The sequence below is a fragment of the Mobula birostris genome, chromosome 2 (genome assembly GCF_030028105.1).
Source record: "Mobula birostris isolate sMobBir1 chromosome 2, sMobBir1.hap1, whole genome shotgun sequence".
Taxonomy (NCBI): Eukaryota; Metazoa; Chordata; class Chondrichthyes; order Myliobatiformes; family Myliobatidae; genus Mobula; species Mobula birostris.
The window spans coordinates 98,244,082-98,261,073 of NC_092371.1; the positions used below are offsets into that span (position 1 = coordinate 98,244,082).

The 16,992-nt window shown below is 43.8% G+C and overlaps 1 protein-coding gene across 2 annotated transcripts in view; it reads left to right on the forward strand.

Moving 5' to 3' along the window:
• Positions 1 to 16,735, forward strand: part of LOC140188944 (sialate:O-sulfotransferase 2-like) — a 328,051-nt gene extending 311,316 nt beyond the window's left edge. For both annotated transcript variants that reach the window (XM_072245602.1, XM_072245610.1), the window contains one exon: positions 15,143 to 16,735. In XM_072245602.1, the coding sequence (XP_072101703.1) occupies positions 15,143 to 15,495 (353 nt within the window). In that variant the 3' untranslated portion in view covers positions 15,496 to 16,735. The remainder of the gene's footprint in view (positions 1 to 15,142) is intronic.
• The last annotated feature ends 257 nt before the right edge of the window (positions 16,736 to 16,992 follow it).

Sequence of the window (16,992 nt, forward strand, 5' to 3'; positions counted from 1 at the left end):
GGCAAGTAGTTGTTGAAGATCTTGAGAGGCAGGATTTATGAGCATTTGGAGAGACATAATCATATTAGGTATAGTCAGCATAGCTTTGTCAAGGTCAGGTTGTGCCTTACGATCCTGATTAAATTCTTTGAGGATGTAACAAAACACATTGATGAAGGTAGAGCAGTGGATGTAGTGTATATAGATTTCAGTAAGGCATTTGATAAGGTTCCCCATTCAAGGCTCATTCAGAAACTAAGGAGGCATAGAATCCAAAATTGCCTTGCCCACAGAAGGCAGAGGAGATTTACAAGGATGTTGCCTGGATTGGAGAGTGTGTCTTATGAGAATAGGTTGAGTGAACTTGCTTTTTCTCCTTGGAGTGACAGAGGATGGAGGCGACCTGAAGGAGGTGTATAAGATGATGAGAAGCATTGATCGTGTCAGAGGCTTTTTCCCGGGACTGAAATGGCTAACACAAGGAGGCACAGTTTTAAGGTGCTTGGAAGTAGGTACAGGAGGAATGTCAGAGGTGGGTGCGTGGATTGCACTGCTAGTGACGGTGGTAGAGGCAGACACAATTGGTACATGAGAGGGCTATGTGGTAGGGAAATTCTAGGTAGTTTCTAGAGTAGGTTACATGGTCGGCACAACATTGTGGGCCGAAGGGCCTGTAATGTGCTGTAGATTTCTATGTTCTACGTAAAAAAACAAACGCAAAAGAATAAGAACCAGAATCAGCTGTAAAATCACCAGCGTATGTTGTGAAATTTGTTAACTTAGCAACAGCTCAATGCAATAAATGATAATATAGAAAGAAAAATAAACAAGTAACCAAGTAAATCAATTACAGTGAGTATATATATGTATATTGAATAGATTAAAACTAGAAGTGCAAAAACAGAAATAATATATATTTTAAAAAGTGAGGTAGTGTTCATGGGTTCAATGTCCATTTAGAAATCGGATAGCAGAGGGGGATGAAGGGCTGAGTGTGTGCTTTCAAGCTTCTGTACTTCCTTCCTGATGGTAACAGTGAGCAGAGGGCATTCCCTGAGTGATAGGGGTCCTTAATAATGGATGTCACCTTTTTGAGGCACCACTCTTAGAAGATGTCTTGGACCCTACAGAGGGCAGTACCCAATGTGGAGTGGACTAATTTTATAACTTTCTGTAGTTTCATTTGGTCCTGTACATTAGCACCTCCACCCCGCCCACCCACCAGTACCAGACAGTGATGCAGTCTGCTGTCAGAAAGCTCTCCACGGTACATCGAGAGAAGTTTTTGAGTATTTAAGTTGACAAACCAAATCTCGTCAAACTCCTAATGAAATATAACTGCTGCCTTGCCTTCTTTATAGCTGCATTGATAATGTTGGGACAAGGTTAGATCCTCAGAGATCTTGACATACTGGAACCTGAAATTGCTCACTCTCTCCACTTCTGATCCCTCTATGAGAATTGGTTTGTGTTCCCTCGTCTTACCCTTCCTGAAGACTGCAATCAGCTCTTTCAACCTACTGACATTAAATACAAGGTTATTGTTGCGACACCACTCAACTAGCTGGTACATCTTGCTCCTCTACACCTTCTCATCTCCATCTGAGATTCTATCAACAACCGTTGTGTTATTAACCAATTTATGGATGGCATTTGAGCTATGTCTAGCCACACAGTCATAGTTATAGACAGAGTAAAGCAGTGGGCTAAGCACACACCCCTGAAGTGTACCAGCATTGATTGTCAGCGAGGAGGAGATATTATCACCAATCTGCACAGATTGTGATTTTCTGGTTAAGAAGTCAGGGATCCAGTTGCAGAGGGAGGTACAGAGGCCCAGGTTCTACAGCTTATTGATCAGACTGTGGGAATAATGGAGTTAAGCACTGAGCTACAGTCAATGTACAGCATCCTGACCTACAGTAGGTGTTTGTATTGTCCAGGTGATCGAAGGCCGCGTGAAGAGCCATTGAAATTTCACCTGCTGTAGACCTATTGTGGCGATAGGCAAATTGTAGTGGGTCCAGGTACTTGCTGAGGCAAGAGTTCATTCTAGCCATGACCAACCTCTCAAAGCATTTCATCACTATAGATGTGAGTGCTACTGGACGATAGTCATGAAGGCAGCTCACACTACACTTCTCAGGCACTGGAATAATTGTTGCCTTTTTGAAGCAGGTGGGATCTTCTGATAGTAGCAGTGTGAGTTTGAAAAATTCCTCAAATCCTGCCAGTTGGTTGGCACAAATTTTCAGAGCCTTACCAGTTACTCCATTGGGACCTGCCACCTTGTGAGGGTTCACCCTCCTGAAAGACAGCCTAACATCGGTGTCTGAGACAGAGATCACGGGGTCACCGGGTTCCACTGGATTCCTCAGAGCTGTAGTTACGTTCTCTCTTTCAGAGGTGCAGTTTGAGTATCTCAAAAACTGCTGTTCTCCTTGGATTTTCATGCCCAATCATCTCTAGAGTTTACAGGGAATGGTGCGATGACCAAAGTGAGCAGCAGTTCTGTGGTCTAAAGCCCCTTGTTAATGAGAGGGGTCAGAGGAGAATGGCCAGACTGGTTCATGTGACAGTAACTCAAATAACCACGTGTTACACCAGTGGTGTACAGAAGGTCATCTCTGAATGCCCAACACATTGAACCTTAAGTAGATGGGCAGCAGCAGCAGAAGACCACAAATGTAGAATCTATGACCTCTTTATTAGGCGCAGGAGGTTCCTAATAAAGTGGCCACTGAGTGTACATTGTGTGTTCTAACATGACAGTGAAACTGAATTGTGTGTTTTAAATGGGAGTCAATAAAATTGCCAATGAACTTTTTAAAGCTCTATATTTTCCCTTTCCCTTCATTTTATTATAAAGACACCAACAACACTTTCCAAAAGGTGTGGAACGAAACTGATCTGTAATACACGAACATTTGAACTACTGTTTGATTTTAATATTGTGTGTTGCTGAAATCAAACCCAAAGCCTGTTAACCATGAAACATGCTTGTTATACATACAGCTAATTATTATCAACCAATGTTGGGATTTATAGGACCTGACAGACTCTGTGAATAATTCACAAGTCCATGTCCAATAATAATGGACAAAAAAAACATTGCGTCGTGTTTGCTGTCTTCGTAACTTGGAGCACCTAATCCATTACTCCTTGTCCTCGTTGATAGACCAATACCTTCATTCCACCTCCTCAGAATATAGAATGTTTACTGCACAAGGAACAAAAAAAAAATCCAGTCACCATACTTGAGACACGGGGAAAGGAGAAACACTTGCATAAACACTCAGAACTGAGCAGGTCGAGCAGTATCTGTGGGCAGGAAGGAATCTTTGACGTTTTGGGTCAAAACCCTGCATCAGCATGCAAACAATCTCCTGAAGCAGCGCCTTGTCCAGAAACATCGACACTTCCTTTTCTCCAATGGATACTGCTCAACCCGTTGAGTTCCTCCAGCAGACCGCTTGCTGCTCCAGATTCCACCATCTGCAAATCCCTTGTGTCTCCACCGCCTTTCCTGGAATTGATGGGCTGAGTGGCCTCGTCTTGTACCGTACTGCACCAGAGTCTGTAAAGCTGTCAGAAATGTAAAGGGCAAGGCAGTGTTGTTAATCCTTCTCTCCCACCTCCAATCATGGCAGGATTTTTTAACAGAAGACTGCAAACCAGCGGGAGCAATCACCGTTTTGTCTGTGGGAACGCTGATAGATTTAAAGCTTCGACAAGCAGCCCGTGCCTGAGTTAATCACGGGCTCAGTGACAAACAGAACAAAAGAAAGAACATTGTTACTGTTTCTATTACTGCAAAAATTCCTTGTTGCGTTGCGATGCCTCGAAGCTGATTTGAGTTCTCATGACATGCCAGTCTCACTTCTGAATCATTTGTACATTGAAACCACACTCCAGGTCTAGCAGGCAGTCGGGCTGACATTTGCAGCATGTTACTGAAGCAGTATTACACTGTTTGAGTCCACCTAGAAGTTAATGCACAGGCAGTCGGGCTGACATTTCCAGCACGTTACTGAAGCAGTATTACACTGTTCAAGCGCGTCTAGAGGTTAATGCAACTTCCTGTCTTTATCAGAGTAGCTCAGGCAAATCTGACACAAAATACCTCTCGTCTGCTCCGTGATATATCACTTATTACACTCGTTCCTGCAAAGCAGAGTGCCAGAAGTGTTGTTTCAGGTATTGCTACCATTCCCTGTCGGAACCGGACGCATTATGTCAGGTGCAAAGCCGTACACAGGAGTCAGATGTAACAGGAAGACCTTGTTTGGCTGCTACCAATGGCCTCTTCAGGTGGAAGCAAAATAAAAAAAGAAATATTGTAGACCTCAGCAGCTCAGGGATCTTCTGCAGGGAACGAGAGCGGCAACATCACAAATCAAAGAGTCAAAGAGAGACAGAGCAGAGAAATAGACCCTTCGGCCTTCTGACTTGATGTTGACCATCAACCAGCCATTTACGCCAATTGTTACTGGTAATGGTTTATTATTGTCACGTGTAGCGCCACGTGGCTGACATAGTAGTGTCATGGTTAGTGTAACGCTCCTACAGTGCCCATGATCTGGGTTCAGTTCCCAGCGCTGTTTGTGAGGAGTTTGTACGTTCTCCCCATGACCGCGGAGGTTTCCTCCGGGTGCTCTGGTTTCCTCCCACAATCCAAAGATGTACCGGTCAGTTGGTTAATTGGTCACTGTAAATTGTCCTGTGATTCGGCTGCGGTTGTTTGCTGGTGCAGCTCGTGAGGACAAAAGGGTCTGTTCCACACCGTATCTCTAAATAAATAAATACCTGAACCCAGATACAGCGGAAAGCTCGTCTTCTACACTGTTCATACACATGGTCGTTGTACAGTGTACTGAGGTGAAACAAGATAAAAAAGAATGCAGAATGAAGTTTAAAAGCTACAGAGAAAGTGCAGAGCAGATAAACCATGAAGTGAAAGATCATAATGAGGTAGGTTGTGAGGTCAAGTGTCCACTTGATGTACAAGAGTCTGACGGCAGTGAGATAAAATCTGACTGGAGCCTGGTGGTGTCTGCTCTCAGGCATTTGTATCTACTGCCCAGTGGGACAGGGGAGAAGAGTGAATGTCTGGGGTGGGTGGAGATTTTGATTATGCTGTTTGCTTTACCGAGCCAGCAAGAAGTACACAGAGGTTTCATCGAGGGGAGTCTGGTTTCTGTGATGTGCTGAGGTGTGTCCACAACTCCCTATAGTTTCTTGCAGTCACGTGCAGAGCAGTTGTCAGACCGAGCCGTGAAGCATCCAGATAGAATGCTTTTCATGGAGCATCAATGAAAGTCGATAAGGATCGGGACCTGCCAAATTTCTTTAGCCCCTGATGAAGTAAAGGTGGTGCTGAGTTTTCTTGGCCATGAACATAATACTCTGGTGTCCCTGGTGTGGCAAAGTGTCACATTAACAAACAGAGAGAGCAGAGGAACACTCCCTCCCATTTGTGCTTGTCTTCACTCTCAGGGTGGGGAAACAGAAGCAGGTATACAGAGATATGGACCAAAACCAGGTGAATGAGACTAGCTTCGATGGGCATTTGGTCAAATTCAAAATTAACTTAACATCAAAGTGTGTGTTTTTTACTATATACTATCCTGAGAATCATCTTCTTGTGGGCATTCACTAGTAGATACAAAGAAACACAACAGAATCAATAGACAAAGTTTGCGCCTGTGCACAATGGATAACACTTCTGATGAGCGATCAGAAGATTGTAGGTTCGACTCCTACCTGTCTCACTGTCTCCTTTGCCCACTCTTTCGAGCGGCATGGTAGTGTAGTGGTTAGCACAATGCTTTAGAGTACAGGTGACCAGGGTTCAATTGTCACCACTGCCTGTAGAGAGTTTGTACCTAATCCCCGTGACCACGTGGGTTTCCTCTGGGTGCTCCGGTTTCCAAAGTTGTACCAGTTGGTAGGTTAATTGTTCATCGTAAATTGTCCTGTGATCAGACTGGGGTTAAATCGGGGGTTGCTGGGCAACGTGGCTCAAAGGGCCAGAAGGGCCTTTTCTGTAGTGTATCTCAGTAAATAAACGATCAACGTGCCAAAGAAGACAAATTGTAATAAACAAAATAGTAAATAAATAAATAAGCAAATAAATGAACAAGCGAAAAAACAAACAAAATTTGGAACATCGGCAGCGAGAAGAGAGCATGGAACGGACTGGATGGTGGGGTTCCTGGATGACGGATGCTGTTTTCTCGTAGCAATGCTCCAAACAGATGTGCTTAATGATGGAGAGGGCTTTTTGTGATGTGCTGGACTGAATTGAATTGAAAATACACGTGGACTAAGATGCTAACTGTCCAGTGCTATCACCAGTGGGATCATCAATTGACCTGCCACCTGTCTTCAGGAGTTTCGGCCCGCTTATGATCAAGACTCCCTCGAGGTGGTGGGCCGGCAGTGCTAAAGCACCACCTCCCACTGGTAAGCTTAAAAACTTGGCATCTACCTCTATCAGAGTTGTTGGTCACTTCCATGCAAGAGATAGTCTACTCTTTAGGTGTCTATGCAACTATTGAAGGGTTTGCAAAAGATGTATACACTGTCTGACTATCTGCCCCTCTGGACATACTTGGTCCACACTCATGCTGATCCTGTCTCTGCTGCCTCAGCTGCAGCCCTGCTGGTTGACTTGATCTCTCTTCTAGTGAAGCCAAGGTCACGCAGCCACTTCTGGAAAGTGAACGCAATAAAGCCACGGCAGCCTACTTCGAATGGATAGCATGAGACCTTCCACACTCTGTCTCTGTACTCGGATCTTAACTCTGCATACTTGGTTAACTTGTACTCATGGGCTTCATCGACGTTGTCTCCCCAGGGGACTGTGAGTTCACCAATAACCGCTTCTCTACTGGTGTCAGACCATACGATTATATCTGGACGCAATGTTGCGAAAGCTGTTTGCTCTGGGAAGCTGCCTTTCCCATCCAGGTCGGCCTTGACACACCAATCATTGGCTGAAGAAAGTATGCTTGATCGTGGGCTTGTGCCGTACACCCTTGACTTGGAGCCTTCTTTCACAAATGATATGCGATGTTCTGTGCAACATGGGGCATGAGATAAGTTGTGCTGCAGTACTTTCTGCTCAACCGCTTCTGTTACAACTTTGAGAACATTGTTATGTCTCCAAGTGTACATGCCACTGACTGTATCCTCTACATTCTGTAGGGAATTTCTGTTCTTGGGCACTGGCTTTTCCATACCAGGCCATGATGTTACCAGTCAGGACACTCTCCCCTGTGCATCTATAGAAGTTTTTCAGAGTTGTAGATGGTGTGCCAAATCTGCAATTTTCTTTAGGAAGTTGAGGCACTGTCATGCCTTCTTTGTAATAGCACTTAGATGCTGGTCTCCTGACAGATCCTCTGAAATGATAACACCTTAGAATTTAAACTGAGCCTCTCCATCTCCAGTTCCCTGATGAGGACTGGCTCATCGATCTCCAGTTTCCTCCTGAAGTCAGTAATCAGCTCTGTGCTTTTGCTGACATTGAGCGAGAGGGTGTTGTTGAGGCATCATTCCGCCAGAATTTCAGTCTCCCTCCTGTGCGCTGATTCGTCACCACCAATTGGTCAGCATGCAAACCTGGCTGAAATATTTGCTGACTTGCTGCTTTTGTAACAGTGACAGGGGTCAGAATGAAGGAAGGAAGAAGAGCCACAACGTCCATTGATGTGGTGCCTTTGATCCAGTAAAATCTCCCAAGGTGTTTCACCGAAGCAACAATGAAACCAGTTTCAGATGGGGTCAGGGAATGACCATCAGGGGAGATCATCAAAGTTTGTCAAAGAAGTACAAACGTTGTAGATTTCAAGGAGTGTCTTATAGATGTTAGTGTTGGGTTATCATTGTCACATGTACCAGGATGCAGTGAGAAGCTTCTGGTTACATGGGGCAGCACAGAGTTGAAGTAAATAATGCAATCATGTCACAGTGGCAGTGATCACTGAGCGGGGTCTGATCCCCACTGTTGTCTGTAAAGAGCTTGTACACTCACCCTGTGAATGTGTATGATTCTTCCAGGTGCTCCTGTTTCCTCCCAGATTCCAGAATTGTATGGTTAGGGTTCATGAGTTGTGGGCATGCTGTTGGCGACACTTGCGGGCTGCCTCCAGCACATATTTGGACCATGTTGGTTGTTGGCGCAGGTGATGCATTGCACTGTATGTCTCGATGTTTCGATGTACATGTGACCAATAAAGCCAATCTTTAAATCTAATCTTTATGTATCGTCTAGGCAGATCACACTGTGCATAAGCACATCGAGGTAGCACAAAGGAAACAGTATGCAGAGTACACTGTTGAAAGCAGAATTCAGTCAACGTAGAAATAGGAGAGAAGGAGGAGGGAGAAATCCAGAGTGTAGGCTGAGGCAGCTGAAAATGCAAATGAAAAATATTCGAGTGACTAAAGGCTGCACTGGGAAAGAGGCCAGAATTGGATGAGGGCAGAGATCTCAGAGAGTTATTGAGCTGGAAATCACTGAGGCAAAAGAGTCTGAAGAGATGGGGAGGTCAGATGGTTGAAATCGCCAAGGATGATGATAAGTTCCTTGATATAGAGGAACTGGATGAAATCATCCTCGTGGGAAAACAGGTTTTATATTTGTGTAGAGAACAAGAATTCTTTCAGAAGAATGAAACCAAGTGAGGTATTGAAAGTTTACAGAGGATGGTGCAAAAGACAAAAAAAAATCCAGTGAGCTACTGTCCTGTGGGCAAAAGTGACTTGTTAACAAGATAGGTCAAGGGAGAATGGCCAGACTAGTTCAAGCTGACGGGAAGACAAACCTTGAAGTGACACACAGAGAAAATGCTGGAGGAAGTCAGCAGGCCAGATAGCATCTATAGAAAGGAGTAAACAATCAACATTTCCGGCTGAGACCCTTCCTTGGGATGAAGGGTCCTGATGAAGAGTCTCGACCTGACACGTCGACTGTTTACTCTTTTCCATAGATGCTGAGTCCCTCCAGCATTATGTGTGTGCTGCTTTGGATTTCTAGCATCTGCAGTTTTTCTTGTCTTTGTGCAGATCCTTGAAGTGGATGGGCTGCAGCAGCAGACCAGGAACATACACTCAAAAAGTAGCCAATAAGTAGTGTAGGTGCTAGTTTAATGTTAATGGTCACCTACTGAAGCTCCGATTTGCAGTTTGACGTTGTGTGCCCACAGCAAATGTACAGTATCTGCTACACAGGCAATAAAGAAAGCACTTCACACAAAGAACTGTGGTGAATCTGACACAGTAAGCCTTTTAAGCTTCTTGAGATATTTATGTGTTGAATTGGAAAAGAAGTGTTGGCAGAGAGATTACTTTCAGTTCCAGTGCCAGTCTTATGCCTTTGCTGTTAAGATATAACAGAAGGTTGGGTTTGGGTTAAAATTTCTTCATTTAGAGATCATAATAGGATACATCCCAATTTGTAAGGACATGGGATTCATTTACTCAAAGACAATGGAAGATCTGCTGTTGAGACAAAGCAGTTTCCCAAACCAACCATTTTATCATCCAAGTGAGATTGACAGTTTGTCTAGTTCGTGGCCTATGGCATTATATTGACGCGGCTGGCTTTGCTCACACCCAGTGTGTAGCAAGTCTTGGCACTTTCCAGTGGCAGCAGATCTTCACCCACAAAGAATGGCTTGGTTACAAAGCTCCGATACTCGAGTGATACGTATCACAACCACCTCAGTGACATTTACTACAATAATTGAGTTATATGTACACACCACTTCAGTGACATTTACTACAATACTCGGGTTATACGTAACACACCACCTCAATGGCATTTACAATACTCGACGTATACGTGTCACACCACCTCAGTGACATTTACAATACTCGAGGTATACGTATCACTCCACCTCAGTGACATTTACAATACTCGAGTTATATGTATCACTCCACCTCAGTGACATTTACAATACTCGAGGTATACGTATCACTCCACCTCAGTGACATTTACTACAATACTCGAGTGATACGTATCACACCACCTCAGTGACATTTACTACAATACTCAAGTTATACGTATCACTGCACCTCAGTGACATTTACTATAATACTCCAGTTATATGTACACACCACCTCAGTGACATTTATTACAATACTCGAGTTTTACGTATCACAACACCTCAGTGACATTTACGATACTCGAGTAATACGTATCACACCACCTCAGTAACATTTACAATACTCGAGTGATACATAACACACCACCTCAGTGACATTTATTACAATACTCGAGTAATATGTATCACACCACCTCAGTGACATTTACAATACTGGAGGTGTACGTATCACACCACCTCAGTGACATTTACAATACTCGAGTGATACGTATCACACCACCTCAGTGACATTTACAATACTCGACGTATACGTGTCACACCACCTCAGTGACATTTATTACAATACTCGAGTAATATATATCACAACCACCTCAGTGACATTTACAACACCCGAGTGATACGTATCACACCATCTCAGTGACATTTGTCCGAGTGAAGAATCAGTATTAGGTTTATTATTACTGTTAAAAGTTGTGAAATTTGTTGTGTTGTGGCGGAAGCACAGTGTCTGACATAAAACATTGTTGTAAGGTAAAAAAAAATAAATGAATATATAACTAGTGTGAAAGAGGAAGAGTGAGGTTCACGTAGAGATGGTTAATAGTGATAGTTCAAGAGTTCATGGACGGTTCAGCTGAGGTTCTCGGGATTATTTATTTGTTTATGTGTGTATATTTCCTCAGTTTGTCTTCGTTTGCACACTGGCTGCTCAGCTGTGTTTGTGTGCAGTTTATCATGGATTACATTGCATTTATTTGCCCTCCTACAAATGCCTACAAGAAAATGAATCTCAGAGTAGTAATTGGTGACTTATACCAGGTGTATTTTGATAATAAATTTACTTTCAACTTTCAAATCTGATGGCAGAGGGAAAGAAGCTGCTCCTATAACATTGGGTGTGCATCATCAGGCTCCTGTACCTCCTCCCTGATGGTAGTAACGAGAAGAGGGCAAGACCTGGACAGTGAGGGGCTGAAATGATCGATGCTTCCTTCTCGAGGCACATCTCTTGAAGATGTCCTCAGTGGTGGGGAGTCTTGAGTTTGTAGCCTCTTTGATCCTGTGCATTGGAGTCTCCATGCACAGCAGTGATGCTGAGAGAGGGAGCAGATGGAATTCCTACCATGGAACAGAAGAAGGAACAGGTGTTGGAAGATCCCAAGCTGAGATGGAAACCATTAAATTGATGGGTCTGAATTAGTTAAAGATAACATTAAGCACAATTTAATTGATCTTGACGTTCTATTGCAAGGGCTGGAATGTTCCAGTACATATATTCTAATAATCATGCAGACTTGACTAAGACCCCTGCCTTGTCGTACAGCTCCAGCCGTGTTGCCCCAGCTGTTCCATTTGACATAACTGAAGTGTCTGCAAAATTGTCACACTGTTCCATGACATTAGTTTTATGATCTCCTCAGGGCCATTGTAAAGCAAAGCTTTATGTGCTGTGATTACACAAGGTGGATTGCCCTGAATCTGCTTAATGAAACAGCTTCTGTCTCTGATGGTTCAGTGGGGAGTTAACGGCTTACTCAGGCATCTGCTCTGGTACATCTGATCACAGAGCAAGGAGCAACACTGGCTCTGTCCCAGCCCACTCCGAGCCAGTCAGCTGTGACACCAAGCTGAGAAAATGTTTGCTGGCAACATGGTGAATTGATTATGGGGAGCAAGGACATGGCAGACCAATTGAGTAATTACTTTGGTTCTGTCTTCACTAAGGAAGACATAAATAATCTTCCAGAAATAGTAGGGGACAGAGGGTCCAGTGAGATGGAGGAACTGAGCGAAATACATGTTAGTAGGGAAGTGGTGTTAGGTAAATTGAAGGGATTGAAGGCAGATAAATCCCCAGGGCCAGATGGTCTGCATCCTAGAGTGCTTAAGGAAGTAGCCCAGGAAATAGTGGATACATTAGTGATAATTTTTCAAAACTCGTTAGATTCTGGACTAGTTCCTGAGGATTGGAGGGTGGCTAATGTAACCCCACTTTTTAAAAAAGGAGAGAGAGAGAAACTGGGGAATTATAGACCGGTTAGCCTAACGTCGGTGGTGGGGAAACTGCTGGAGTCAGTTATCAAAGATGTGATAACAGCACATTTGGAAAGCTGTGAAATCATTGGACAAAGTCAGCATGGATTTGTGAAAGGAAAATCATGTCTGACAAATCTCATAGAATTTTTTGAGGATGTAACTAGTAGAGTGGATAGGGGAGAACCAGTGGATGTGGTATATTTGGATTTTCAAAAGGCTTTTGACAAGGTCCCACACAGGAGATTAGTGTGCAAACTTAAAGCACACGGTATTGAGGGTAAGGTATTGATGTGGATGGAGAATTGGTTAGCAGACAGGAAGCAAAGAGTGGGAATAAACGGGACCTTTTCAGAATGGCAGGCGGTGACTAGTAGGGTACCACAAGGCTCAGTGCTGGGACCCCAGTTGTTTACAATATATATTAATGACTTGGATGAGGGAATTAAATGCAGCATCTCCAAGTTTGTGGATGACACGAAGCTGGGTGGCAGTGTTAGCTGTGAGGAGGATGCTAAGAGGATGCAGAGTGACTTGGATAGGTTGGGTGAGTGGGCAAATTCATGGCAGATGCAATTTAATGTGGATAAATGTGAAGTTATCCACTTTGGTGGCAAAAATAGGAAAACAGATTATTATCTGAATGGTGGCCGATTAGGAAAAGGGGAGGTGCAACGAGACCTAGGTGTCATTATACACCAGTCATTGAAAGTGGGCATGCAGGTACAGCAGGCGGTGAAAAAGGCGAATGGTATGCTGGCATTTATAGCAAGAGGATTCGAGTACAGGAGCAGGGAGGTACTACTGCAGTTGTACAAGGCGTTGGTGAATTGTGGAGTATTGTGTGCAGTTTTGGTCCCCTAATCTGAGGAAAGACATCCTTGCCATAGAGGGAGTACAAAGAAGGTTCACCAGATTGATTCCTGGGATGGCAGGACTTTCATATGAAGAAAGACTGGATGAACTGGGCTTGTACTCGTTGGAATTTAGAAGATTGAGGGGGGATCTGATTGAAACGTATAAAATCCTAAAGGGATTGGACAGGCTAGATGCAGGAAGATTGTTCCCGATGTTGGGGAAGTCCAGAACAAGGGGTCACAGTTTGAGGATAGAGGGGAAGCCTTTTAGGACCGAGATTAGGAAAAACTTCTTCACACAGAGAGTGGTGAATCTGTGGAATTCTCTGCCACAGGAAACAGTTGAGGCCAGTTCATTGGCTATATTTAAGAGGGAGTTAGATATGGCCCTTGTGGCTACAGGGATCAGGGGGTATGGAGGGAAGGCTGGGGCGGGGTCCTGAGTTGGATGATCAGCCATGATCATAATAAATGGCGGTGCAGGCTCGAAGGGCCGAATGGCCTACTCCTGCACCTATTTTCTATGTTTCTATGTTTCTAACCTTGGCATAGAGAAGAGCAAATGGTTATTTTTAGTTCTGTCACTAGTTTCTCTCTGTTGTTATATACAGTCTTTCCCTGGGTTATCAACACCCAATTTACACTCAGTGGCCACTGTATTCGGTACCTTCTGTACCTAATAAAGTGGGCGCTGAGTGTGCAGTATGTTTGTGGTCTTCTGTTCTGTCACCCGCCCACCTCAAGGTTCAACGTGTTGTGCATTCAGAGATGCTCTTCTGCACACCACTGATGTAACGGGTGGTTATTTGAGTTAGTTACCTTCTTGTTAGCTTGAACCAGTCTGGCCATTCTCCTCTGACCTCTCTCATTTAAAGGCATTTTTACCCAGACGACTGCTGCTCACTGGATGCTTCTTGTTTTTCACACCATTCTCTGTAAACTCTAGAGACTTGTGTGTGAAAATCCCAAGAGTTCAGCAGTTTCTGAGATACTCAATCCACCACCAATCATTCCACAGTCAAATTCACCTAGATGACATTTCTCTGTCCCATTCTGATGTCTGGCATGAACAAAACTGAACCTATTGACCATGTTTACACACTTCTATGCATTGAGTTGCTGCCACATGATTGGCTGATTAGATATTTTGCATTAACAAGGTGTACAGGTGTACCTAATAAAGTGAACACTGAGTATATGTCCACCCACACATGTGAATGGGCTCCACCAATATTATTTAATTCAACAATGTAATGCATGTACCTACTGTCTGTTCATTCCTATGAACAGCATAACTGGATTCCTCCCTCTCCATTTTTTGATGCTGTTCGTTACAACACTGTGGAGGTTTGGCGGCAACACAAGTGATTTTTGATTACATCCCTGTTGTAACATATGGTTATTTGAGTTACTGTTGCCCTCCTGTCAGCTTGAACCAGTCTATCCATTCCCCTCTGACCTCTCTCATTAATAAGATGTTTTCACCCACAGAACTCCTGCTCACTAGATTTTTGCACAATCCTCTGTCAACTCTAGAAATGGTTGTGCAAGAAAATCCCAGGAGATCAGCTGTTTCTGAGACACTCAAACCTCCCTGTCTGGCACCGAAAATCATTCCACAGTCAAAGTCACTTAGATCACATTTTTTCCCCATTCTGATGTTTGGTCTGAACAACTAAACCTCTTGACCATGGCTACATGCTCTTATGCATTGAGTTGTTGCCACATGATTGGCTGATTAGATATTTCCGTTAATGAAGTTTACCTAATAAAGTGACCATTGAGATGTTGTCATAAAATTTATTGTTTTGTGGCAGCAGTATAGTGCATAAAAATTACTATAAGTTAAAAAAAGAGATATTAAAAAACAGATACCTAGTGCAACATTAGAGCAAATAAGGAGGTAGTGTTCATGGGTTCATGATCCATTCAGAAATCCAATAGCAGACAGGAAGAAGCTGTCCCTAAAACATTGAGTGTGTGTTTTCAGGGGTCCTCTACCTCCTCCCTGATGGTAGCAATGAGAAGTGAGTATGTCCTGGATGGTGAAGACCCTCAATGATGAATGCTGCCTTCTCGAAACGTCACCTATTGAAAATGTGTTGGCATGAATTAACCCAAAGAGGTCTTTAATATTTAATGTTTTCCTTTGTTCTACAGAATGGCCTGAGTTTGTGAAGAACTACGCACCTTGGTGGGCATCCCACACCCTCGACTGGTTAAAGTACGGCAAGGAAGTCCTTGTGGTCCACTATGAAGATCTAAAGCACGATCTGTTCAACCAACTGAAAAAGATGGTGTCCATCCTGGGCCTCAGTGTCTCCGATGACAGGCTGCTCTGTGTGGAGAGCCAAAAGGATGGGAACTTCAAACGCTCTGGCCTCAGAAAACTGGAATATGATCCCTACACTCCTGAGATGAGGAAAATGATTGATGCTTTTGTCAAGACTGTAGACGTGGCCCTCAAACTGAGAAACCTAACTGGTGTTCCTGAGGATTACGCCCCCAGATGATTTTGTTGGTAAATGCTTTTGGGACATAGCTGTGTTCTCTCTTTCCCCGGTCAGTATTCCTTCTCCCACAGTGGGTGGCTTCTTTTAATATTCAACAGCTATTAGCTTCCTAAGTGCTTCCAGCATCTAGAAAGAAGTTCACCGGATATAAACAGCTGGCGGTGTCAGTAACTGTAGAGCGTTGTTATGCCAGGAAGCAGCCTTTCGGAAGTAGAGTGTTGCCAGGATCAGTGACTGCCTGAATTTCGCCACAATGTAGAAGGAAGTATTTGTATGATCCTTGAGCTTTGTGACCTGCAGGAGCCAGAGGTTGCCATGGTATGGAAGGAGATATCAGCGTGGTCCATGGGCTTTGTGACATGCAGGAAATGGAGTTAGCCACAGTGTGGAAGGAGATATCAGTGTGACTGGTGGGCTTTGTGACATTCAGGAACTGGAGTTTGCCATGGTGTGGAAGGAGATATCAGTGTGCTCCATGGGCTTTGTGACATTCAGGTACTGGCATTTACCATGGTTTGGAAGGAGATTATCAGTGTGACCTGTGGACCTTGTCACATGCAGGAACTGGAGTTTACCATGGTGTGGAAGGAGATACCAGTGTGACTCGTGGACTTTGTGACATTCAGGAAGTGGAGTTTGCCACGGTATGGAGGGAGATATCAGTGTGGTCCATGGGCTTTGTGACATTTAGGAACTGGAATTATACCTTTGCTACTGTTTTTAATGCTGTTCTTGGACTGTCAAATCTGGAGCTGAGTTGCAGAGAAAAGTGGAGACTGTGATTGGTTGGAATGAATATGTGGAGGAACCAGCCAAGAGCCTTTTTACCAAGGAGGGAATGGGAAGAGGAGGGCAAGTTCAGAGAAAGCAAGTACTTATTAATTTCAACCAACACCCACCCATCTGGATCACACCACAAGTGGTTTATCAGGTGCAAACCTGTCCGGCTTTGATTGAGAACACAGCCACTGTCTTGCTCTTCCACACCTTCCTCAAAAACTGAATTGATTTTGGACTGTTGTTTAGAGTTCAGGCCTGGCAAATTCATTCATGAAGAACATCTGGGATGATCAACATACTTAACGTGACAGGACATCACAGCCTGTTTCCTGCTCCTTTCAGAACACGATCAACCACTTCTCTCCTCCACTACCTGCTAAACCGTGGTGACACATTTCAGAATGAAACCAGTGTATTTTATAAACATGGCAGCAGATCTTACCTCACTGATATGACGCAGAGCCTTTGTTGTGGGGGGGAGGGGGGAAGAGGGATGAGAGGGGAGGAGAGGGAGGGGGAGGGAGAGAGAAAGAAAGAGACTGCAAATAAGAGACTAAAGAGAAGAGAGAGAACTTAGATATAATTCAGGTCAATTATTTACATTAGGTAACTCAATAAAACACTCATTTCCATTCAATTTTCTTTGAGAAGCTACATGAGTGGATTAGGAAAGTAATTAAATTCAAACTAGATAAAACTGCAGATAAATTGAAAGGA